The following is a 25,569-nucleotide window of genomic DNA, read 5'->3' as shown; positions in this document are numbered from 1 at the left end:
CCCTGCTCGGGAATCGGGAGACCTGAAATGCATGCTGAAGTACGAAGTACCTTATGGGTGGTAAGGGTTGTAAGGTAGGTACCTCGTTTCTGGGTCACTTCATCGGGCTTGCATCTGGCGTCCCCACTGCAGGCGAGATGCGACTGTTGGTTCTTGCATCTTGGGTGCTTGGCCACGCCGTTGTTGTGGAACTTGTAACTTGTAGCTCGGGCAGTTCAATCGCGACCTGATGCAGCCAGTAGGCCCAGTACCACACTCTGGGCTTCCATTGCCTTCCCTTCTCTCCCAGCGCCGTGCTATTGCATCATCTTTCCTCCTTTGCAGTCATGTGCCCGCCCACGCACGCTTTAGAACACCTCCACATTTCCAGCTACACATGCAAACACAACAGCGACGTGGACAACATAACCAGGGCCATCCCTCTGGATTGGACAACATGGCATAGCCCAAAAGGACTCGTCCCCGTCTTCACACAGCCAGGCCATCTGCGAACAGAGATGTCCCCGGCTCGTACCTAGGTTTCACAAAGCTCAAATCCGAGTGCCTTGGAATCTGACCCAGACAATGGCACAATGCTGAGCTGGCAGCCATGCAAACGAGTCAAGCCAGTCCTGCGATCGAGATCGGATTCAGAATACCATGCCCCGTAACCGACAAACTGTTATGACCCAGGTCGACGTCGATGATGATGATGGTTCAGGCCACAGGGCTGTGGCATGAGTGCGCTTTCCCCTCCAGGGGCTGATAATAGACAAGGCTGCATAGCTACAAGATCTAGCAAGCCTCACCCGGAAGCTTCATGTTCGTTCATGCCTGACAGATACACCAGACGGACGTATACGCTAAATTATTCTACGATGTCTTCTCTCGCTAATCAAAAAGTTATACAATAGGCTTTGAACAATCATCGTGGCGCATGTGTCGACTTCCTCTGCCATTCTCAGAGACTTGCGGTGACGAGCATCAACCAGGTCAGCCCGTATGCCATTGATCAGTGCAGCTACATCATTGTCAGCAACACGGCCACCTAGGCTGCGATTGTCTCGGATCGAACGACATCTACCGGGGCCAAATCTACCGAGCCTACGCGTTACCTTCTACAATCCGGGACACTTGAATAGAGAATCAATGTGCGAATGCTTGCTTGTGGAGGCAGACGAGGTGTAGTCATCAGAGAAACGGCCATTCCACTCAATCTGTCCAGTTGGACACAGTCTGAGACTTTCAACCCCGCCAGATGGAGCGCCAGGACGCCGGCCCCGCCGACCCTCTCTCACATGCCACACACTGAGGAATGCGTTCCCGCCCCCGCTACGGAGTATTACTGGGGAGTACAGCCCATTCATACCTTAACCCTACAGCCTGGTATCCCTACATAATTTCGTCAATTGCGATAGTTAGGGTTCGCTCTAACTCCTATATGGTGCAGTCCATCCACAGTCTCTCTCAAAGTTTCCGTAGTCTTGAGGACAGCATCTCAATCCGCCGCAGCTCGCTGCCCTAGTGTCTAGTGGCCTGCGTTGGTAGCATAGCACAGCTTTCCTGAGGATCTCGGAGGACGGATAGAGTCGGGATAACACCACTTGCGCGGCCTTCGGAATCTTGCTGCCGTCCTGCAATCAAGTCTATCCTCCGCCGCTGTCGTCGGGGGCTAATGCAGGTACAACGGTGTGCACCTGTCAATACCCTTCTGCCGTCGATATTTACGTTTGAGGAGCCACCGTCAAGAACGACTGCATGCCCTCTGTCATCCGTCGTAGTCGGAATTGTAACGTAACGATAGAGGGCCCCTGAAAGCATACTGCTGACGCATCGTATTGACGCATCGTAGCCATCAGCCACGATGGGGCAAAACTTGGCGAAGCCCTCTGCGCCCTGTTGTACGTCCTCTGTCATTTTCAGCAATTTGCTGGACGTATCCGAAAGAGAGACACTCCCCTGAGCGCCAAGGTGGAATGCTTCTTTCACGCCACTGAGACGGTTCCAGTCATTCACTGTCAAACGGCTGCATTCGCAGATCTCTTGGCCCCCTCTTTCTCGCACTCGACAAAAGATGTCCCAAATTTTGCCCATGCCCGCCAGCAATGCCCGAGGGTGTCCAGTATTTCAGGTCACTCGTCTGCCAAGTACAATATTCAGCCCCATGGACTCTCGAACAACCCCTTGGACCTTCAAATGAGAGTTCATCACAGCCTCGTTCGCCGTTGCCAAGCGCCAAGACCCAATACAGTGAAAGATTTTCCCGTCATATTGGAAACGGAGAGTTTTCATGGGGGTGCTACCGGCCGCACTTTTGTCCTCTCTCTCTCTCCCACTCTCTGGGCCGTTTGCCGGTGGGACGCTCTGGCGATCTTTGGTGGTAGTGGTGGTGGTGATACAATACGCTCCCGAAGCTCCTGACTACGCGGCCTCCGTGTCAAATCTGCCTCGAGTAGTCTAGCGTTGCAAATGAATCGTGGTTCACGGATCTGCCTCACCAGTTGGCATAGGCTACGTCAAGGACTTGAGAAGGAGAGAGACAGATGCTGCCGCCTCGGTGAACGGCGAACGTGACCTCAAACGTTGACTCTGGTACAGTGATGACGTTGTTCATGAATTCACAAGTATTGATATCGAGTAGGCTCTCTGGACATACATCGTTTCGACATGATACTCCCATCAGGGCCATGCAATTCACGTTAAGCACGTGTAGACAAATAGTTTGGAAAAAGTTCCATTGGACGTATTGAAACCATTGCGGCTATCGCTTATTCTGCCTCTCACCACCTCATGTCCAGACGGCCCCTGGTACTGCTCACTTCCACCCCCTCGCTCACCACAATTTGTTTGCGGCTCGCAGATATCTCTCCTCGACATGAGGCCCTGTCTCGTACAGCGCGCGCGGCTTGATCACCGTCTCCTGCTCTTAGAGGGAGGGATCACCTGTTGGCCAGGTTGAAAAACACAAAGCCGCAAAACGCCCCGTTTCTATACTCTGCATCCGCCCTGCTGTAGGCTTCGTTCCGTATTCCCCAAACATGTACATGAAACCACAATTGGGTCCCCTCCTCATTATTCGCAAAAGATTTTTTGGTTTCCGCTTCCTCGTAAGGGCGTTTCCCCTGTCCCATATACTCCATCTGCAATATACACTTTGAATTTGAACAACCAATCGAGACTCATGCCAGAGCCATCCGTTCTCCCGTAGTAATGCGCCATTATGCTTGCTCGCGATGCAAAAGAGTCAGAAAGCCACGGCGCCACGCTTTTGAATAATCGACAAAGAAACTCGTGAACCGCGTAAGCTCATCATCAGGGAGTGGGTGGCGCATTTGGTGAGTGCGGCTCAAAGTCCTGATGTTGAGTCCTTACTCCAGGCCAGAGCGGTGGTCTGCTGAGCTGAAGGGTGGCAGACTCTTGGCCTTGACCTGCGGTAGGAGACCGACGAGAAAAACTGCTTTGCGTCCTTCCCAGACCAGCCCCAGCTTGAGGCGAGAGTGCAGAGGCGTCGCTGATGGTTCTGCTGAGACCCGGTTGCTCTTGGTCTTCTTGGCCTTGCTCCTCCAGTAATTGTGCCAGTGCCGCTCCTTGTCTTGGTGGTGCAGGAATGACGGTCACCGGAAGGCTGTCTGTCTCGGGAGTTGGTCGCATCTTCTCTCTGATCTTCTCAGCCTGTGTAGCAGCAAAGTCCTCCAAACGAGCCCTGAGATCCCATCTACCCGCATCATCGTGACCACCACGCACCTCGGGCTTTGACTCGGTGTGAGCCATCACCTCGGCTGGTGGGTCGCGAGCAGTACGACGGAAGAGCGGGTTGGCTACCAGGGATCTCCATCCATTGCGGTTCTTCTCTGTCATATCCTCCTGGGCCTCTGTGTCGATTTCAACGGTCTTGTGCGTTGCTTGTCTTGGCACGGGCGCCGCCATTGAGAGCTCGTCGTCACTCGTTGTCGATTCGCTCCTAGATGATGTCGAGTTGCTCCTCGACATAGCAGCCGCGGCGTTTCTTTGGTTGGCAGCTCGGATGACCGCCTCGGGTGTCCGTGAAGTTGTCTCTGACGGCAGCTGATATCTTACAGCGTAGACGGTGCTCGCTGCGCTGGCTGTGTCGGTACGGCTTACGGGCGTCACCGCGGGTGCGGGCCGAGAGGGCCACATGGGTGGACGCAATAGACCGCCCTTTGATCTCTGACCGCCTTGGTTGTTTGCTCCCGAGTTGGTGTGGGCGTGGTTGGAGCGATATCTGGAGGCGATCTGTGTCATGCCTGGCCAAAGGTTGCCTCTCTCGGCCGATGGAGGACCTTGGGCGCCAGAACCACCCTGAGGTCCGTCTTCGCCACCGTCACCGTCCCTACCACTGTTCCTGTTCTTTCTCCTCCTAAGCCATGGGAACTCAGAAGCCGAGACCTCCAACATTTCATCGCCGTCGAAAATCTCGCGTCCTAGAATACCATCCTTCTTCTCTTCTCTCTCCAATGCCTCGATCCTTTCTACCCATTCCCAAACCACGACACTGGCGCCTGCAGCGCCAACCCAGCGAACGTAATCTCCCCAAACAGCGAATTCTGGCTGTGCCATATCCAGTACGAAGAAAACGACTGGTACAAGGATGGCGAAGAGAGATAGGGTAGAAACCAATATCATATTCTTCATCAAGGGGTGATAGAAGGCGTATCGCTTCTTCATAAGCGAGTAGTAGATGACCCATGCGGCGTATAATAGGCCGAGAGACAATTGAAATAGGTAGCTGAGAGCGGGAACAGCGTCCACAAAGCTTCGTGGACGGGCGTTACCGTTGCTCCCGCTGGTGGGGTACTGGAAGCTGTTCAAGGCGCTGAAAATGAGGTTCAACGTAATCAGCGCGAACGCAGTCCATTTGATAATAACCTTTTCCCGCTGACGTGGGAAGAGTCGGATAAGAGTTTGGGCTTGTGCAAGCCACAAAAAGGTGTCGGAAATGAGGCGAATGACTTTCAATTCGGTTCCGTCCATAACCTCCGATTGCATCTTTTTGGCGTCTTGAATTGACCACTGGTACTGCTGCTCGGCAACTTTAAACGTGTCGGCGCTTGCTATTGTGAGAGAGATTGCAACGGTGACGGCGGCCACCTTCTGCAGCCATGGTCGACCTCCGATGCTGATTCCATTTGATGTTCCACCACTCGTAAACCCGCGTCGGCCCAGATATACCACTCCGCCGTCGAGAAATGATCGAGGAGTAATGAAGAGCATGATCACAAGCATGTAGGCTGTTACTGTCGTCGCGGCGAGGGCGTAGCAGACGGGGAAGATGGAGGCGAAGAAGGGATCGCGCAGGTCGTTGTATTGTACCGCTCCTCCAGTCGTAGTTTCTTCATAGTTGATGCCATTGTTCGCGATAATGATAGGCGCGGCGGTCGCGATTTTCGCGGCTGCTGCCCCAGCAGCGCCCAGAGAGGGCAAGGGACTCGCGGCGGCGGCGGCGAGATCTACCATTGTGGCGGCGCCGACTCGTCGGATGCTTGTCGATGAAGAACAGAGCGGCCAGCCGCAGGCGAGGATCGAAAGAGGCTTCGTCCTATTCGCGAACACTCGCCATCGAATAAGCTTCGCAGTCGTCGGTGGATTCGCAGTGTCGATTGACGTAGGCGTCGAGTTGTTGTCGAACGACGCGAGTTCCGGGACTCGGTCGGGCGGATGGCGGCGGCGAGAATCGAGGGTATGAGTCCAGGCGTTCCCAAGTCGCGCACACAGTCGTAAAAGGGTTGAGCAGTTGGTTCGAAGCAATCGTCAATGTTCCAAGTTCCTCCAGGCGAAGACCAAAATAGCCAAAGGTCACAATCGAATTGTTAATAAACCGGGTCGAGGTTGAGGTTATCGGTAGAAAGTGTTCCAAGAAGGCTTGCGTGTGGGGGATGTGGGAGGGATCGCAGGCTGGGCGCCGAGAGATTTTGGGAGGACAAGAGAATACGGGGGAAAGAGAGGGCAAAAGAAGGAGGCCGGGGGGAAAGGAGAGTGTAAAAGCTACTTCCGGGGGGGCTGCTGAGTCGCCGTAGAGGGGAAGGCGGCGTGCTGTATGGCGTGTGCGGTGTTGCGCTTTGTTAGATTGGTGCTGGCCAGATCTGGCTGTTCTTGCTCGTCGAGTGGAGTCGTAGACCGTCTCGAAAGTGTTTTGGAATAGCAAGTCGGGGGGACGCGGATGGATATGGGAGAGAATTGGGGGGGGAGCAGCGACTCTCCCAGTGTCATTCTGATTCTCGAGGGGGGTGCCGGGCGGTACACAGGTGGTTTTGGTGCGAAGAAGGCGAAGCACACTGTAAGCCGTGCGACTGGGATTATCCACACACCCTCCCCGGCTTTGCGTTTCGCTAACTGTGCTGGATGCTATCGGATACGACTCGGACCATGGCGACTGCACGCAGATACGGTGGCATGAGGAGTGGGGCGCATGTAACCCTCATCTCGGATGCACAGTTGTTGTACTGTGAATTCCCGAGTCAGAGGGACCGGCTCTCTCAAGACTTGTCGCGAAGCACTGCGCGATCGTGTAGTGACAGCTTGGCAGACCCGACGAGATTCGGGGCGATCTACAGACACCAAGAAAAGGGTCTTTCGTCGTTTGGCGAGAACGGGTGTGATGAAGCTTCCGACTCTGCATGGCATTGCCGGACGCCGTTCCGCAATCCATCGTCGATCCGTGAGGACGCTGGCTCCAGCTTTGTCAGATGGGAGACAAGGTGCGTAGTGCGGAGGACCTACTGCGTACGGTAGGTACGAGGCGTGCTCTTCGACACCAGGATATGGCTGCGAATACTTGATTGAAATGCTTTCAGAGAGGCACCAAGTGTGAGATTCAATACCTTCGCATTGAAATTGCAGCGAGAAGGCGTGCAAAGACCCCGCCCATGCCCCTTCTTCGTCAGCTTTGCACTGTGAGCACTCAGGGCGAGCGCTGCCATCGAGATCAGACGGGAGGGGAAAGTTGGTAGGGAACAAATCAGTCAGTCGGCTGTCGTTCACGTCCCGCATCGCGTGTGACAGAAGGCTCGTTCAGAAAGCTTCGCTGGTTGTCACGGGTCTAGCAGTGGAGAGATTCGTCGTCGTCTCATTGAGGCTGCTATTTGATTGTTGAGGTATCGTCGAACAACACGGAAGAATCGCTCAGCGCGCCACCCTCTCACGGATTGATCAAGTAGAAAGCAGTGCTGCTCGATATCCAGCGACAATGGGAGAAGAAGTTGACTAGGTATTGTTCTGGAGTAGTCCAGCGTGCCAGGTGAGCCAGACAAGTGGACGCCGCCAATTCCGTCAGCCACCTGCATCGTGTGGGTGTCTTTACCTCCCTACGCAGCAGGTGCTCCGTACTCCCCCTCAGTACTCAGATATTAGCTAATACAGAAAGAGTACGTACTGTGAAGACTGAGACACTGTACGCCCGGCGCTAGACGATAGTGGGCTTCATCGCCGTACCCACCGTTGAAGTGAAGAAAGAGCGTATCCGCGAGTGTTGGCCGCACCTTCCGTGCTTCCATAGGGCAGTAAAGAGCAGGGAATGAGAACGGTGGTGCGGTGGGTGGCTAAGCCTCCCCGTCTCGAGGGGAGCACCCTGACACGGAGAAGGGCAGCCGCGCTGATCAAGTACAGAAATCAGATGGCCGGCCAGTCGTCTCTTGAGTATTGAGCTCGGAGCGTTTTGTCTTGGCTCATGAAACACGGAAAAAGGGTAAAATCGCTGACAAAGAGTGTAACCCCTCGACTTTTGTTCGACTCCTCACCCTGTCGATTCATCGCTCTTACCTTTTTTGGAGAGAGAGATTGATGAAAGCTTGAGGGGAAGCGGTGACATCAGGAAATTCAGTCCCATCGTCGCCTATCGTGGCTCTGCCAACTCTAATTAAAACAAAGGTGAGAGTGTATCCGTAGGTACTTGATAGTGTATGCTTATAATCGCTGACGATTTAATACGGAGACGGGAGGAATTGAACAGACGGACGGTGTATGCTAACGCACCAAGACGGAGAGGAGAACGGAAGGAGCCCCAGTGCTGACGGTGTTGCTGACGATCAGGTCTGATGGAAGGTAATGTAAACCTGCCAGTGGTCTTCCAGGGCTGGCTCGCTTCGGCGGCCACTGGGCTGGATGAGGAAATGATAAAAGGTCAGCGTTGAGGAAGGATCCCACACTGTATCAGGGGTCCCGGGCACGGCGTTCCCTCTTTGCAACCACACCCCTTGCCCCGGGCTCACCCATCCGGTCATAAGATGTCCAATGAGCTGGATGTCTGGGCAAGAATTATGGGTCGTCTGCAACCCATGGACGCGGGCCAACGTCCAAATGGGTGACTGGCCGAGTACGTACCCTGCTGGAAATGAGCAGGGGAAACTTGTGCAGAAAAAACCACCACTGACAGGCCACCATTAGCAGGCCCTGTGGCCCTGTCTTTTGTGACGGATATGAGGCGCTGGGGTTGATTTTTCTTTTCTTTGGAACAAGCTTCCCGTCCGTCCCTTCTCGGCCATTTGCATCGTTCCCGAGTCCGCAAAAGGGGATCAAGAGCTCAGGCCAACGGCAAATTCTCATCGACACAGGGGTTCTAAAAGTTTTCTAGGTGTTGCTAGTTTGGAAGGTTGCTTGATGTGCAAGTGTTTGTACTAATGGTGTAATACATTAGGTATACGTGTGGTGAGTGGGAGTGAGGTGATGTCGGTGCTCGGCAAACCAGATCGACTTGGCCTACGTTGTTGCAGACGGGAGTGCCAGAGAATCAGCAGAACGGCAGGTGGCAGCCGGGCCAAAACCTGTTGTTGGCTTTACTGTCCAATCCAGTGGTCAATTCCAGACTATATTGGCTCCATTCAACCCCGCAGATAATCGTGTGCACCTTAGGTAGTCTGTAGGTACAGATGGAATCATGGAAGGGAGGCACAGGATGGCGCTTGCTAAGTCACCTATTCTTGGTACCTAGTTTGCAGCCGGACAAGTTGGCGCGCATCGATGGTGCAATAAGTGAGTGTCGTGTCTCCCGTCAGGTACGAATGTGTTGTGACTGCCACCTGGCTGCAGCCTGCACCATTAGATAAGTAGGTGATACGCTAGGTATCCTTCAGGAAAGTGTGGGAAGGTAAGGTAAGGTAGGCAGGTGAGGTGGCTTGTGGTGCTTTTCCCCCCGTTCTTCGTGCTTCCTTCCTAAAAACTTCCCCAACCCGACACCCCGTCTTTCCCACACCTGCCCGTCTTGGCTCTGTTCCTCTTGGCAAAGCTTATCACTCGTGGCTGGCCAGCGATCTTGGCGATTGGATTTCCCTCTCATCCGTCTTTCTTCGTCCCTTCCTTTCCCGTCCAACCCACCCTCCGTTGCTTTTGACTGGCTCAAGGCGGGGGCCACCTGCCGTTATGTCGTTGCCGTTGCCGCTGCCGTTGCTTGAGTCCGCCCGTGCTTCCGTCCTGCCCGTCTCTGAATTCAACGGATGTCTCTCAGTTCTTTTTTTCCCTTTTCTATTACCCGTTCCAGACGAACCGTATCCATAGCGCGGCGCGCACACTTTGACACACAGCTCCAGCAACATAATCATCCCATACGGCTACTTTCCTCTGTCGCAGCATTTGGTCTCATGGTCCACAACCTGCTCCTGTTCAACATGGATACAATCCTAAGAGTTATCCAGCTTTTGCGTCCTTTTGCGTGTTCCTGATCGTGGACCCGCATCATCCAGCTTCGGTCTGAGCCAAGGGGCACATGACTTGCTTGTAGGGCCGGCCGAATTAAAGTGAGGCAAGCGGCCGAGTCTCGACTCTCACACCCAAACCCCGCCGGCGAACACGCAAAATTCTCTGCATTGGCCAGCAAACGACCGTCTACCTCGTCTCAAACTCGTCGATCTATTTGTGTACCCATGGCCTTTCTAACAAGAGAAGCTAATTGATTGAGATCTAACTCGGAATGGAAAACATACGACACATTATTCCCATCAGGAACAGCACTATAGACAACGTAACCAAGTTCAAGATCTCGTGTTGTGTTCCGACACGCTTTGATCGCAATGAGAACTGATTAAAGCTGAGATGCAGGCAAGTCAAGTCCAGTATCTCACGGTTGGGGCTGAAAGCGCTCAAAAGCTTCACATCAGACAACGAGGCTCCGACGTGAGCTATCAAGCCAGTGTCAAATCTCCTCGCCATACACATACATGGGCTGGCATGAGGACACATTGTGCGCCGTGGTCGAGTGAAGTCGTCTCAGTCTGCATGGGTAGAGTGCAATAAAACCACAGATCCCAGTCACAGAATGTTCTTCTACGGAGCCAGCGTTGGCTAGTCCAGACAAACGATGCCATCCACGTCGCTGCCAACGCGGTTTACCATTCACCGGTGTCTTCTAGACTCTACCGCTTTTCTACATTCCCCGTCCCGAACCTTTTAGGTTAACATCCGAGGCGCTATTCGCCGCGACCCCAGTTGCCTCCTCTCTTGGCCGATGACAAGCCTTCACCCTGTATCGAGACTGTGATCTAATATTCGTAACTCCCATTCAGGGCGTAGTGAAACTCATCACCTGGGATCTATGATTTATCGCCAAGTCGGGTGTGTCCGTCGCAGTCCGTCGCACCTCTGAGGACGTCTAGACTACGTGTCTACTCGATTTTCGGGTTGAGTAGTCCAGGCACGGAAGCGGTATGCGAAGTGTGTTCATGGATGTGGATGCTTTTTGACAGCCTTCACGATGAATCCGGCGGCTACTTTGTAAAGCTGCTGCATCTGCCTCCCGATCGGGAGATCTGGAACGGAGACTTTCTTCTTGTCTTTCGGAATCCGGAAACCGGGTAGCTCATGCTGCCAACTACTCCCAGAGAGGTGCCAAGCCGTCTTGGAAAGGAGGAAATGGTCTGACTGAGATTTAGTAACGCGGCTCTTGGCGATTTGCCTTACTACTTGTAAAGTTCGAAGAGCCCCTCAGCAGACATGGTTTTGTATCCAAAATGCTCAACACCACCAACACCAAGACAATAAAGATTCACTCAAAGTCTGCCTGCTAGCATGATCTAGGCTTTTCTCATATGTCCAAACGCGTCTTGGGTCCCTTCTATTTGGGCTCGCTAGATCATCTTGAGACCTCTGTAGCATTCCTGGTGGTGTGGAGTTGACCTCACTCGGATTTCGTGTACAGTACCAATCAAGGGCAGGCAGTGACGCAAGAATTCCTTTCTCTCCAAGGTACTGACACCAAGCATCCGAATGCCCAGAATACCAGTTCTTCAAAGACCACATCGAGGCATGATGGGCACATTCCGCCGGAGGCGAATTCACAAACCAGTTTGTTCTCTGGTTGACTGAATTGGCCAAAAGTCAAAAGGTATTCTTAGTACCAACTTCATAAGGTTCTTGGCAGTGATAATCGAGGGTCAACACTTCTCAGAGCGACACGCTACCGTAACTCTATGTCGCCTCACTCAGTGCCCTCTCACACAAGCGAGCGAGCCTCACAGAATATTCCCAATTCGTAGTGAACACCATCTCAGGGGTATCAATTATACAGTTCTCTATCGCAAACGCCTCTCCGTCTCTCTCCGCACCAAAACATTTCGCCCCCCCTGCCCCCCTTTCCTCAAGACCAGAGTGAACTCAACCCTCCTGCTCAAACGTATCATTCAGATACCCAACAAAGCTCTCCCTCATCCTCTCCGCGCTAAAGTTGCCCACGCCCTCGAGCCCGATCCCGCCGCGGTTCAAACCCACAAACGCCCTCCTCAGCCTCTGAAGCTGCGGCAGCCCGACCTTGCGACCAGGAAGCTGAACAACAAGCTCCTTCTTCTCCCCTCCCGCTGCCGTGGCCCCATCACCATCACCCCGTGAGACCTTGACCTCTCCGCCCTCTTCCCCTTCAGCCTGCGCCTCCAGAATCCTCTTCACGACGTCCTGCGTCTCGCGGTCCAGCACGTACAGGTAATCCCCGCTCGTGTCGCGGCTGCGCTGGACCGTCGCCTGGTTGGGCTTGATGACTTTCCGCCCCGTACCCGCGACGGCGTCCCAGATGTCGTCGCACACTTTTGCCGTCTGCGCCGCGTCGTCGTCCCAGATGAGGGTGAAGAGCGGGCTGTCCCAGCGCGTCATCGGGTTGGGCTCCTCGTAGCGGAAGACGAGGTTGTCCCAGTTGTCCGCGTCGTAGGGCTGCTGCTCTTCGTCGGTGTCGTCTTGCTTCGTCTCCTCCTCCGTGTGTGCCTCCTTTGCAATCTCCGGGGCCCGACTGTCCGCACCTTCTGCTTCCTTTGTCGTCGTCGTGGTAGTCGTCGTGGTTGTGGATGCAGCCGCTCCTCGCCTCCTCAACCTCTCCTCATTTATCCCCCTAGCCCTCTCAACCCCACACCCAATCTGAAGCACAACACTCGGCGTCCTCATAGCCTTAGCCTCGCAGTGTAACTGATACCGCCACCCCTTGATGTAATTCATCCCGTCCAGGATGACGATATCCCGGTCCGACAGTACGCGCTTCACGGCGCCATAGACGGCCGCCCTGGCGTCCTTTTCCGAGGCGTTGGCGGAGCGCGTGTGCGCGCGCACCTTGTTCGGGTCGAGGTCGTACACATCGCGCGATATCGAGAGCGTCGAGTCGGATATGTAGTGGAGTCGGTACGGTGGTGATTGTTTGTTGCTGCTGCTGCCGTCGGCGGCGGCGGCGGCGATGCGTGCTGCGAGGTGGGCTTGCAGCTGTTTTGCGCGGGTTGTTTTGCCCGAGGTCGGGAGACCTGATACTACGATCAACTACCGCAGAGTAAGCTTCCTATCTCACGAGCCTAGAAATGACAAGACTCACCGGCATACTGGCCGTTCGTGAAATGGGAGGGGTTGTCGTTGAATGCGTGTGACAGACTCTGGCGGGGTTTCTGGGGATTTTTTTGCGCCTGCGATCAGCTACCCCACCTACCACATCGGGACCCTATCGCATTGTGCGCAACTTGCGAGTCCCTGAGGTAACATGCATGTATCTGTACGCTCTCTGCACATTATTCACCGGCATTTCCAGAGAATCATAAGCATAGCGTGTGATTTATTGCAGCTCGAAACTTTCGAGAATGGGTATCGTGAGCCTTGACTCCCTTAAACGCCTGGACCTTCCTTCTAATTACGTTCCGGACCTTTTACAAACAGTTTCAATCATCCATATTCTCATCCTCGTCTCCGTCACCTTCAGGTTCATGAGCGCCCATGATGTCAATGTAGAGAAGCATGCGCTCTCCTGCTAGATCCATCGTCTCCTTGGCGTAGATATCCCGCGGACTGGGGCCCTTTTTCCCTCGGCCCCGACGACTCGGGGTCGTCGCGCTCCTCCGGTTCGTACCCTTGGCCTTGGCCTTCCTTGCCTCGATTCCCTTAAGCGCGGCTTTTCGGAGCCTGTCTCCGGCTTCCTGAATTTCCGCTGCTGGCAGTGTGTGGAGCAGGCTCTCAAGAATCAGCGCCACCCTGGCGTTGTCTTCTGGGTCGATGGTATTAGCATGGTGACCAAGGTAGCACAACTCGAGGACGTCTGCGTTGATGATGATGCCACTGTCCTCCCCCTTGATGACCTTCTTTGGGTCTTCATATCCGGAGGGCAGCAGTTGATCGAGCTGGACGGCCAGGAAGTCGATCTTGAAGGCAGCCTCGTATCGCTGGATGTACGAACTCATGTCGGTGACAAATTGGTGAAAGAACGACAGGGGTTGCTGCTTGAGTAACCTGCACAAGTCCAACGTGTATTCGTTATGATCCATGAACTCCTCGGGCATATTGTAGGCAACCTCGGAAAGGAGCTCCATTAGTCTCAGACGAAGAGGTATCGAATCTGCCAGTGGGGCAGCGACAAACTCTCCAGCCTTTCTGGCAGGTGTGCGAGGCGTTCCGGGCGTGCCTGCCTCTGACGGTTCGTCGTCTGTAAGCTCTTCGTTGAAATAATCGCCAAACTGGTCGTTCTCAATATCAAGCGTGGCCATGCGTTTGCGTTTCTTATCCTCGCTTGGTAGCCCCTTTGTCTCCTTGTTGAACACCTCAGGAAACTTCGCCAACGATGAGGTGCAGCCGTCAGCGAAGACGGCTTGAAGGATCATTCTCAGAGCACCTCGCCCGGAGTCAGTCTTCTGCTTGATGTACATGACAAGGATTGACTCCCGCATATGTGTCCAGTTCTGAGGTTGCTGAGATGAGGCCAAAGATTCCTCGTCTAAGCGCTTCCGCTCATAGATATCGGTCTCCAGAACGTCGATCATGAATTGCAGCCAGGTCTTCCAGAAGCGCCAGCGGTGGGGGTGCAGTCTGCTGCAATTGAACGCCCAGCCGAGAACAGCCCAGAAGTCTTGCGCGCGCTGCCATATGCTATCTTCGTTGGCCAACTTGTTGTTGCCGATCTGATCACCATCGAGGTCCTCGTCCTCCTCATCGTGGTATCGGTTCCGGCGGCCGTACTGGATCCCATGGAACTGGAACGCATTCCTGAAGCCGGCGTTGATGGGTCCAACAATGGCGAGCAGATTGCGCAGGTAGTCTAGCGTCTGAGAGCAGACCTCGAGACGGTCGGCGCCGGGGGCTCGACTCGTGTGGCTCGGGTGGATGGTCAGGGTGTTGAGGAGGGCAAGGTGGGTTAACGGAGGGACAGGGACGCGCTTCGGGTTGGTGTTGATCTTTCGTGAGTATCCGGCAGTGAGGAGGCTATTGTACAGTCCGAGTGCGCCATTGTCTAGGTTACAGTCAGCGTATGTCTCGAGGAGGGGGGGTAGCTTGCTAACGTACAGAGGTGCTCCTCTAAGTAGATTTGACAATGCTCCTTCAGCTCACGAGGGAGCAGAGTCGCCGATGAGTACATGCGTTTGGGAGATGCAGGGCCTATGGGAGTCGGTTTTTCGAAGGTGGCATCCGGTGATTGAAAGGCCGTTCTAAATGAGTCTGGTGATGATACGGCAGACAAATCCGTCAAGGACGAAGAAGGCTCCATCGCGAGCTGCATGGGGTTTGACGCGTCTGGAGACGCGGTTGGAAATGTCCCACTATCGTCAATTAAAGTCGGGTTAGGCAGGGGCCTACAGGGTCCCTGGTCACTTCAGAACCTTAAATTACATAAGGCCTCTCCAGCAGAAGCACCACGATTCATCTGGCAGCAGCTGGTGACAGATTCACACCCATCGCTGGTACGCCTGCTGATTGCTGAACAACATAGCTTTCAAGAAGCACTCCATATTTGAGAAGCGTCCACGTAATTGAGGCTTCATGACAGCAATGAGATGGATCTGCAACTGGAACTGAAACTTGAAACCGATCGTGTAGAGTGAGCAGGTCGAAGGGCGGACAAGTCGAGGTGAGGTACTCAACACAGTTGAATGACCTGGCTTTACCATGAATTCAAGAACCGAGGTAGTAGCAATGTAGACTTGCGCGGAAAATAGCGTTGAGATTGTTCACCACTCATTGGGTTCTGCCTGATTATCAATAGCTTCACACACGGTCTGGGTGTTTCAGAAGGGGTCAGCGTCATGCACAGTTCAAGCATGATAAGGTTTTTCGTGATTTTCTCTGATTCCTCTATGAATTCTCGACTATGTGGCACCAATGCTGGACTATGTGCAGCAAGTGGTTCACCGTGGTGTCAATTCCAGCCATGGCGCATGGGTGTTGGAATGCCCCCCTATCTTCGAGTATGACCTGTTTGTCAGAGGAACAACGCTGGTACAAATATCATATGAGCTCCTCGAATACCTCCCCAATACTGTCATTCTCTCCATAGCAGATTGCGTAAGCCGTCCTAGCATATTCTCTTGCTGGCACGCATAGCTCAGGGGCCACAATCTTGTACACGTGGAACATGACGAGGAAGGCCGTTACGATGTGCGCTCCAGGTGAACCCCATTTGATGACCTTCAGATGGCGCTTGCCGGATACCACCTCTACAGCTCTGCTAGCCTCCAGAATGAAGCCACGAGCCTCGAGGCTCTTGATCGACAACTCGAGAGCTTCAAAGTGTTTTCCCCTGTCCAGTCGCTTCTGGCCGAGCGCAAGGTACGAGTCCCATAGTTCCAGACGGTAGGATCCTTTACCGGCGGCGTAAGTCTCCTCGAGCTGGCCAATCAGCCGTTGTGCGTTGGACTCATGAGCTAGAGTCTTGCAAGCTTTTATGGTGCTCTTCAAGTCTCGGAAAAGCCCTTGGCGTTTTTGGAAAGTCTGCTTCGAGATCGACTTCTTCTCTTCGCAAAGCTCACATTGGCAAGTGAACCCCCAGTTTTGTAGATGCTTCTGAGTTTCATCATAGCTCGCACATTCAGGCGGCCGATAGCTGATCAGCAACTCCGTGTTAGCGTCCATGTCTCTCGAAGCTCGCACAATCATCACGTCTCCAATGAACGAGCGGCGACAGTTGCCGACACATGAGTGATTGATGCAGGACGCTTGAGTCCAAATGCCCCAGGTGGTATAGCTTCCTTGTTGAACGTCCGTATCAGTCAAGTGAAGGATGGATGCTCGCGGTGCACCGAAGCAGTTGAAACCTATGATCGTCGCGACAAGAAACCTGTGATAGAGTTAATGCTGACTCTTTCGCGTTTGCCCATGAGATGGCTACTTACGTATCAATCACCGTCTGAATCTGTTGTGCAGTCTCGCCTGATTGGTACTTCCCGCGATGCAAGTCGAAGAAGCGGGAGGCAGCCTGCGGATTGTGATGGAGCTTCTGTACGAGGCCGGAAAGAAGATCTGCCTGCCCACCCATCGTCATTCTCTTTGTGTCCAAGCTCATGAGTATCTTTATGTTCTGGCGACTGGCAGCATCATCTTCGCCAGCATAGCTGTATGTAAAGGCTTTCTCACAGAGGAGAAGATCACCAGCCTTCACGGGCTTCGTTATGAAGAGCCCTCGTCCACGTCCGGGGGAGTGGCGCACCTCGACAGAACCAGTGTAGGTCGCACAGTCGATTGTAGGGGGGGTGGCCTTGGCTTGGTTGTGCATGTACTTCCACTGGTAGATCCCCTGATCTTGCTCACGAATACGGCACAGAGTTCGTTCCAGCTCCTTCCCTGCGTCTCGGTTTTTGGGGTTCAGGATAACTACTTGACGTAGTTTCTCGGCACAGAGCGAAAAGTGTTCCAGCGCGTAGTGGGCCTTGGCTTCTCTGAACAGTCCCTTCTCAGTTGGTTCGTTGTCCTGTCGGCTTTCAATGGCATCGCTCAGTGCCTTCTCCGGGCGATCTAGCTTGAGATTTGCCAAGGAACGGTTAAGGAGCGCGGCGCGCTTCTGTTCAGCCGTGGTGGCAGAGGCGAGTGCTTTGGAATATCTAAGCCGCATTCAGTTAAAACTTCCTCGATATCAAGAGTCATCCCATCTTCTACTCACAAGATTTCTGCTTTTCCCCAATCTTGCTGTGCTACAGCATTGTTTCCTTGCTGTCGGATCTTCTCGGAGCTGGCACTAGGAGTCCACGTCTTCTAATGCGACGGGATGCGTTCGTCGCCCTCGGGTAGTAGGATGATGTCGTCAATGTGGTCCACCCGTAAACTGTATTTGCCGTCGGTCGTCGCCTTGAGGAACGGGTCCTTGATGAGACAGATGCTGCCTTCCGGGAGTATGTCGTCAGGTTGCACAACCCTATGATCTGGCTGATTGTAGAGTTGAAGTAAGACAGCGGTGCCTGCCTTGTCCTCAGCGATGGCCATGATTGCGTTGATCTGATCCGTGGGCGTCATTGTCCGTACGATGACCAGCTTGCCTCGGTGGTCCTCTTCCAACCTCATCTTGGAGATTGGCAGAGGCTGCAGCTCATTTACAGGATGCACACAGGGAGGATATGCTGGCGGGATCTGAGTAGTTGCAATATTCGACCCTCCACTGGGAGCTGCCGGGCGTGATATGTGCATTGATCTTGCCAGCATGAACTGGATAACCAGCATATCGGGCGGAGGATGATCATGAGGAACTTGTCCTTTTCTGCGACCAGCTCGTTCCGCGGCAGCTTGAAGCCGTTCCATGACGGAGGCAAAGTCGCCGACATTAGAAACGTCCCTGATGTCCATGGCGATTGCAAGGTGATGCTACGCGTCGATGTTGATTGATCCTGGTTATCGTAGCAAAATTCGCAGATTCGTTCTTCGAGGTGAGTGCGTTGGGCGAGGTAAGAAGAAGAAAAGGAAGAAGAAGCAAGGTAAAGTAGGAGCAGATTTTTATTTTGTTCGAAAGTAGATGAATACATGATTGGGTATTCATACATGTGTTGGTCGTATGCGGGAGGCCGACTGCCTGTCGGGATGATATCAGGCACAACTCTATTGTTGAGATTTAGGCTCACTTGAGGGACTTAGGTAGCGTGTCAGAAAATCTCAACTCTGAAGTATCACTTGATAGTAAGGGATTTCTCGCCTAGTATGCAACATGGTTTCCTGCCTTAAGGAAGCTATGTACCTTCTTTGTCCTCCACGTCAAACAAATATCCCACAGTGGAGGTTATCTCTAAGAGGAGAATCACACTTGGAGACAAATCTTGAGTCATAGAATATTGATCGAGGTAGCAATCGATTAAATTAACAAGCTCCGCGAGTCTCAGCCTTGCAAAAGCTCTGAAAGAGAGACTAAATAAATAGCCACTACTTCTTCATCGCCACAAAGCCATTATGCTTCAAAAATCCTTGCACCACAGATGTCTTTCTATAAACAGGAAACTCTCCTTGGTGTAGCTACTTCTTCTTCTCTATATCATCGTACGTGCATGACTCCAAGTCCATTGCTGGCATGTTGGCCGATGGCCATGTAAACTGATGCTTCTCATGATACTCATAAATTTAGATTTTTGTCTCTCATCTTAGCAGAGGTTAGGCCAAGGGCAATTGAAATGGTGAACATCAATCCAATATGAGAATGGACTTGATAGAATCAAGCATGGAAGCTATCAGAAGGCAGACCGGGTAGCTCTTGTTGCCATGTCTTTCCCCATCAGGTGGTGGTGTTACTTCGCCACGGTATGCCTACCCCTCAGCAGCCCATGCACCAGAGTCTTCCAGCGTTTTCCATCAACCCTCGTCATCTCAGCACCACGTATTCAGGCTTTTGAGAAACAATCCGCTTTCTGTAGCGCCATTTCAGGATAATTCTGAGTGCCATGTGACCCGCCTGGCAGTGCTTGGGGTTGATCACATTCAACCCGGCAAAACCGAGCTTCACGTCCAAGGACCGCCGTCGTCCTCCGAGATCCTCGAACCAAGACACATGATCAACGGGAAAAAAAAAATGCCGCGCAGAAAAGTTTGTATAAATTAGACACCAGTGCATTAGTTTGGTACATTGTATAGAGTGATGTTATCAACATTGACTCCAGTAGGAACAACACCGCACGAGAGGACAGCACTTAAGGTGTGCACCCTTGTCTACAAGCTACTACAAGCATCAAGCCATCTTACGTATACCTCAGTCTATCAAAAGATGCAATCAGGACCTGCACTCAAACGACCTCCGAGCCTCGTCATCAGGGACCCGCCAGACGACAACGGGTGGCCCAACATCCCACCGCTCCCACTCCCACCTCCGCTTAGCCCCCTCCGCAAAGGGCGTACATTCACCCAACCGACATGTCACGATTACCTAAAGCGGATGAAGGACGCCCGGCATTGGTTGAGAGGGTCATTCACTCGCTGGAGAAGGGGTGGCCACCATAGAAGCCCCATAGCCGCATGAAGGGCGTGTGCGTGTAAGCGTGTGAGTGTGTGTATATAGGTCAATTTCAGCCTATAGATGCCTAACAGAGATGCCGTAGCCTTCCCTTCTCGTATCGTAACTGTGAGCGTGGTGTGTACCCCTCCCCTCATATCGGAATCATCGTCGTCCTCCAATGATATTGTCGTAAGAAATGTCCCAAACGCCCCTCTGCATGCAAGATCCCGCGGCGGTCTTTAGGGCTGCGCGTGTACACATGCTCGTCAGTGTCCTGCAGCCCTACGCCCGACATCGTGCCATTCTGAAATAAAGATTATCCAACCCATGTCCCCCAATCTAGTAAAAGTACAGTTTGTGTGCTCGAGCCAATGGAGCGCCGTGAGGCAGACGACATGCTCCTGTTGTGTGGTGTCGCCTCTTTCATGTTGTGTATATTTCCGTGAACGCCGTCAATAAATATGTGTTTGCTTAACTGTAGTGGAGGTCGACTCGGCTTATTTTCCGGGGACTGTGGTAGAGTTAGTACAGGAAGCGTTGCCCTTGGACCTTGAAGCACTCACGAGGGTCAACGGGGAAACCTGTCTCCCCTTCGCTCCCCTTCTGGAGCGTCATGGGGGCAGCGTAGGCAGTAGCGTTCATGGTGGCGGTTGGTTGTAAGAGGATTGGGGATTGGATATGAGTCGTAGTGGGATGAGGCAGTGGTAGTCTTGTGACGAAGAAGTGTTAGACTGTTGGTGTGAAGTGTAGTGTGATGAGTCTGTTGGTAACAAAAGAGATCCAAGGCCACAAGGTGTTGACGGTGGTTTATATCTAACGAACCTCCCTCCGACGGACCAACAATCAAGCTTCATGTTGAACCGACCTCGAATTGAGTCACCCTCAGGCAGAAGAGTGTGCCTGGGGAGGCAGACAAGACAATCTGAGAGGTTCAAGGACTTAGTGCCCCCTAGCCAACGTCGCCTTGAGGTTCGACATGGCAGTGCACGGTGACCTGCTACGACAATGTGAATGGAAATACCATACTCTTGCACGCGATTGCGCATGTTCGGTATGGCGATCCTGGTTCGGCATCAATGTAATTCCTAAAAAGTCTAGGCTATTTCGTGCTCTGATTCGTCCACGGTGTGGGTTGTAGAGATCTAAGCCAGGATGCCTCAAAGTTGAGTATCAGGTAATTGAACCCCTACAGATTGGAAAGCCGGCCGCAGTGCAAGGCAGATCAAAGACAACAAGCCAGTGAGTCAGATAGGTGCAACTACAGTAAAGAAACATGACCCCTCCTTCCCGGAATGGATGAATTGATAGAGAACATGACCGCGGCCTCAGAAACGCATCGACGTTTGCAGAATGGAGGGGTTGGGAAACGACTTGGTTGCCTGGGTTAAGACGTGTTTGGTGAAGGGAATGACATGGGGGTCCCAGACGGTCTGAGGCAGCAACCCCCATTTTTCCAGGCACGAGGGGAGTCCGCGCCCCCAAAATGCAGTGCTCTTCGGCGACAAGGAGAATGGGAAAACTAATCCAACGCCAACGGAGCGCCAATTCTTATCACGAGCAGCAGATATGTGTGCGCCTTTGCGTATGACTGACAAGGCACCGAGGTGCTCATTGTTGGCGAGTGTGGCTTTGCGCTTCGGTGTAAAACGGCAAGGGCGCAAACGCGCCCTTGCGCGTGAAGGGGCAGGAAAAAGTTGAAAAACGGAACAACAATGACAAAATGAAGGAACGTCGGGGCAATGCAATGCTGTCACTGCCCGTGTGACTGATGCTGAACAAACTGGGCAACTCTCGACAGGCATTACTTGGTCCGGTGATGAGTCGAAGGCCTCAAGGCTGACTGGAACATGGTGCCGGTGAGGCTTGCGGGACGGGTACGGAGAGGCGGCAGAACAGTCATTTTACAATTCGGAGTATGTCGGGAATCACTCCCCCATTACATTTCTCGGTGACGGACTCCGTCTTGATTGACGGAACCGGAACCCCAAGAAACATGGGATAGGAGGCGCAGCCCAGTTTCCTTCTAGCACTCAAACTGACCGAATCACAAGTAGAAGAAGTTACGTCGAGATCGGTTGATTATTTTGGTGCAAAGTGTGTAAAGAGGAAAAAGAGTTCGAGGGAGGGGGGGGAAATGTGGTCCGCCAGACAAATAAAGAGGTGTCGTTGCCTGCAGGCTACCCGCTTAGCTAATGACAGTATGCTGCCTAAGCCTGAGCCAATCAGGGCTAGCACGTCGTCAAACCTCGTGACCCGGGAAAGAGACGGCGTCTCCACATTTCTCGACCTGGTTTTTCTCACAAAGTATATTTTCACGCGCTCCCCTTCTCTCCTTTCTGTCTCTTGCTCCCAAACATCATCAACAACAGCTCGCGGGCCGCCCACCCCAACTTAGGCTACGGATCTTATGTACGGTCCTTCTCAGCTCCCAGAATGGCGTTAGACTGCCCCGTGACATCGCATGGCAGCCTGCACCTCGGTCCTGAACCAATCCGTCGTCCATAGCTTTGAGCAAGTGCCGAAGCCAACCGACACGGATACGCACGCGAGCTCGTTGTGATGTGTATTTCAATAACACAGGGTCCTTGGACCAACCCCACGATATGCCTACACCTCGCGATCTTACTGCGCAAGAGTGTCAACTACTTTTTTATTCGTTCGAGTGGGAGAACAAAACCAACGGTCTAGACAACCGGTCCGCTCCACCCTGATACCGTCGAGATAGTGCGGCTTCAGGACTAAAATCGGACGAACATATCACAGGGTATCTCATACGAGTTGCAAGTGTTGTGTTCTAAATTTACCTTGATTGGTATCGTTATAGTAGAGAGTCATTATTCCTGAACCCATGCTACCGGGTCGTACCTGCCATCAGATATATATGAAGGGTATGCCGACATCCCTGCGCAAAAGTTGCAATCAACCCCCATCCTTCGCGTTGTACTAAAAACCCCGTCAAACCCAGTTCTCGCCAAAGATGTGCTTCTCGTCCATGAAAGACAACAAGAACTTGGACACTAGCCGGCCAGTATAGTTGGCCGCTACGTCTCGTGGGAACGGGTGCTGCTCGTGGTCGCTCGATAGAATTGGGTCATCCGCCAAGCCTTCGAGTTCCTTGCCTACACACCACAAGTCAGCATTGATGATTCAACCATTGGGTTCTCGGGCCAGCCTACCATTCTGTTGGATCAAATTCTTCAGGCCCAAGACCATCTCTATGGCTGGTCCGTCCAGGTCGCCTTGCTGGGCCCAAGAGTTGTCGAGCATGGGATTGAAGGGCTTATTCGCCGTGTCCCGGCTGTGGGTCTGGTAGATCTGGTGGAACTGGTACGCGAACTGCTTGAACGGCATGTTTTCGACTGCTGCGTTAATGTTCAGGGCATCTTGACGTTTGTATTCCGGCGGCGTGTGGTTACGCAGGCTGATCTCGTTGAGTGCCACCACAAAGTTATCCGCAGATGTCTCGACCGATTCCATGAACAGGCACAGCACCAGGAACGAGGCCATACACGGCGCCCACTCCTGTTTTGACTTGGGCTTGAGTAGCTTTGAGAAGGATTCGAAGAGGTGTTGCATGTCCCTCATCAGGAGCTCATCAATCACCGCCTTGATCTGCCTGTTGACGACGCGTGGCGTCACCCACGGTACTTCCTGAGGGACGAGACCGGAGTCCTGGAGGCCCACAACACTTTGCCTTGTGATGCAGAGGTGGCGGGTCATGACAAAATGGGCGCCGTAGATCGCCAACGCCTTCTTCACCATTGACGACTGAGTCGGGTCAACCAATGCTCTTACGCAAGACAGTCAATCGCACGGCAACTTACATCAGACTTGTTGGCGTATATCTGCACAACATCCAACACCTTCTTTGGCAACTCCGTGTGCCGTATTGACTCTGTCACTGATTTTGCGAACCTCGGCTCGGCTGCAATGGCGGCGAGATACTCTTTTACCTTCTTCCTCAAGGCCTCCCTCTGACCTGCCGAATCCAATTCCAACACCATAGGTGCCGAGCCTCTGGCTTGCAGGTCTACCCGGTCTTTTTGCACATGCAGATGGTAGTGCTGCTGCACTTCCTCCGTCCGAGGCTTGAAGAACCTCGCCCGAACCTTGAGCGATGCCGAAAGACCAGAAAAGAGCTCAACCTCCCGAGGCGCTAGTTGCACCGCGTCGAGGTCGACATTCTCCGCCATGAATTTCGACATTTGATCCTTGCGGAAGTGGCTGCGCATGAAGTCGGGGAATAACACGGTCAAGAAGTCGGAAAACTGCCAGCAGACGACCTGCGGCACCTGGCCGGCGAGCTTTTTGCAGCTCTTGCACGGCCTCTGCGAATCACACTTCACTTTGCGGCTGTGGCAGCAAAAGCAGGCACCCAAACGGCGGACTTGGAGTGCACTCTCCTTTGTCGCGTTTGCCAGAGGGCCCTTGCGACCGCGCGTTTGAATCTTCATGGCTTCGAAGCACTCCCACGGGTTGGGACGGCCCGAGGAGGCATTGATGGAGTTGGGCGTGACAATGACGAATTTGTTTGCGGGTTCGGTGGCCTTCTTCTTCTCGACCTTGCCGGTGATGACCTTGCGGATCTGGCTGGCCGATGCTGCCCTGTCGCCCTCATGTTTGAGGTCTGGGGAGCTGGAGTTGGATTGAGAGGGGCTTGTGGATGTGGAGCTCTGAGACGAGGTTGCGGAAAAGTCCTCCATCAAGAACATTGAGCTGCCATTGTCGACCTTGAGGTTCGTGGGGTTCCATGGGCCCGGGTTGATACTGGGAGAGAAGGTCTGTGACAGATCGATATCGCCATCGTGCTGTTGTTGCGGGAATGTATCTAAGCCGGTTAGGGAGGCATTGTTCGATTGGAATGAGTTGACGAAAGATGTCAGTTCTGAGAACAAAGCTGGTTAGCTCACGTATACTTGACAGTCGGGCAGGGGTGGAGTTAGGACTGACCGTTCAGGTTCAGCTGCTCCTCTGCAAAGAGGAAGCCCTGCGGTGTCAAGAAATTGGATTCTTGGCCGCTGGGAACGAACTGGCTATCAACAGACGGCGCCGGGGCAGCAAACGCCTCCGCTTGGTCCGGGAAGCTCGAGGCGGAGAAGGCGGGCTGGTCGAGATCGAGATTTAGCGGGGATAAGCCCGCCGGGTCCGAGCCGGCGTGGTGGCCGACGACTGCAAAGCCGTTGAGACTGCCGCTGGCCGGGCTGGGTAGGAAGCCGACTGAGGCCGGGTACGAGGCGTAGTCGAGATACTGCCATGATTCTTCGGTGTCGGCCGCGGACTGCACATCGTAAGGCGAATGAGGCGTCGGGCCCCTCGAGGAAACAGAAGCCATTGCAATGTCTGCGAGCAGGCAGGACGTATAAGTGGCGAACCGTTGAGTCGCCCGGCGCTTTCAACCCGCTCGGTAGGTTCGATTCGATGATTTCGTAGCCCCTTGTGGTTCTTTTGAGAAAACCGAACAACAGGTCCTTGTTTCCTCCCAACGTCGAATGGCCAGTTATCCGGAGGGGGGCTGTGTCTGCTTACGCCCAATCTCGGGGACTGACGCGGGGGTCACTTTCTGTACAAGCGAAAATGCCAGGCCTCGTCTTGTCTTTTCTCCCTTTCAACACTCGACAACTCGGAGTTTCGCGGTTTGAAATGTCGTCGGCCAAACTCGAGTAGATGTTGCTCAATCTCACAAGTTGCCCTTTTCTCACCGTTCTTTACCGCTCGGGAAAGTCATGCAGGAGAGCGGGAACGAAGGAGAGACGGTGCGAAAAGGGCAGCCAACAAGATTAATACGAGGGGGGGGGAAACGGCGCTGTCACACTCTCACCCCCATGACAGCAGATGAGCAGCGCGACCAGTAAGCAGCGGCGCCGCAGCCATCCCGCGCAGACCCGTCAACCTGTAAGGTACTTTCTTGTGGGCACGCTGTGCTGCTGAATGAGCTGGTCCTGGTCTCCGCTCCTTCGGCCCAG

General features: G+C 53.4%; 5 protein-coding genes across 5 annotated transcripts; all 5 read right to left on the bottom strand.

Annotated features, from left to right (window-relative positions):
- Window positions 1-3,291: 3,291 nt before the first annotated feature.
- RIM21 (pH-response regulator protein palH/rim21) lies at window positions 3,292-5,454 on the bottom strand (the record flags this gene model as incomplete). Its single annotated transcript, XM_065758341.1, has 1 exon — window positions 3,292-5,454. One exon carries the CDS (start codon window positions 5,452-5,454, stop codon window positions 3,292-3,294), a length of 2,163 nt encoding a protein of 720 aa, XP_065613096.1.
- Window positions 5,455-11,577: 6,123 nt separating this feature from the next.
- On the bottom strand, window positions 11,578-12,772 carry KTI12 (kti12, chromatin associated; the record flags this gene model as incomplete). The annotated part of the gene is made up of 2 exons (XM_053190091.2): window positions 11,578-12,714; window positions 12,767-12,772. 2 exons carry the CDS (start codon window positions 12,770-12,772, stop codon window positions 11,578-11,580), a joined length of 1,143 nt encoding a protein of 380 aa, XP_053052513.1.
- Window positions 12,773-13,103: 331 nt separating this feature from the next.
- Window positions 13,104-14,917, bottom strand: N0V96_008473 (uncharacterized protein; the record flags this gene model as incomplete). Its single annotated transcript, XM_053190090.2, has 2 exons — window positions 13,104-14,662; window positions 14,716-14,917. The coding sequence occupies 2 exons, from the start codon at window positions 14,915-14,917 to the stop codon at window positions 13,104-13,106; spliced, it is 1,761 nt and encodes a 586-aa protein (XP_053052512.2).
- A 737-nt stretch (window positions 14,918-15,654) lies between these two features.
- N0V96_008472 (uncharacterized protein) lies at window positions 15,655-17,979 on the bottom strand (the record flags this gene model as incomplete). The annotated part of the gene is made up of 4 exons (XM_053190089.2): window positions 15,655-16,070; window positions 16,176-16,249; window positions 16,539-17,243; window positions 17,405-17,979. 4 exons carry the CDS (start codon window positions 17,977-17,979, stop codon window positions 15,655-15,657), a joined length of 1,770 nt encoding a protein of 589 aa, XP_053052511.2.
- Window positions 17,980-22,561: 4,582 nt separating this feature from the next.
- On the bottom strand, window positions 22,562-24,938 carry N0V96_008471 (uncharacterized protein; the record flags this gene model as incomplete). The annotated part of the gene is made up of 4 exons (XM_053190088.1): window positions 22,562-22,725; window positions 22,783-23,374; window positions 23,431-24,434; window positions 24,557-24,938. 4 exons carry the CDS (start codon window positions 24,936-24,938, stop codon window positions 22,562-22,564), a joined length of 2,142 nt encoding a protein of 713 aa, XP_053052510.1.
- Between the last annotated feature and the right edge of the window lie 631 nt (window positions 24,939-25,569).

Source organism: Colletotrichum fioriniae (assembly GCF_027942845.1).
Source record: "Colletotrichum fioriniae strain IMI 355084 chromosome Unknown scaffold_10, whole genome shotgun sequence".
NCBI lineage: Eukaryota > Fungi > Ascomycota > Sordariomycetes > Glomerellales > Glomerellaceae > Colletotrichum > Colletotrichum fioriniae.
Note: the sequence above shows the minus strand (reverse complement) of the source record. Positions and strands in the feature narration are given on the sequence as shown.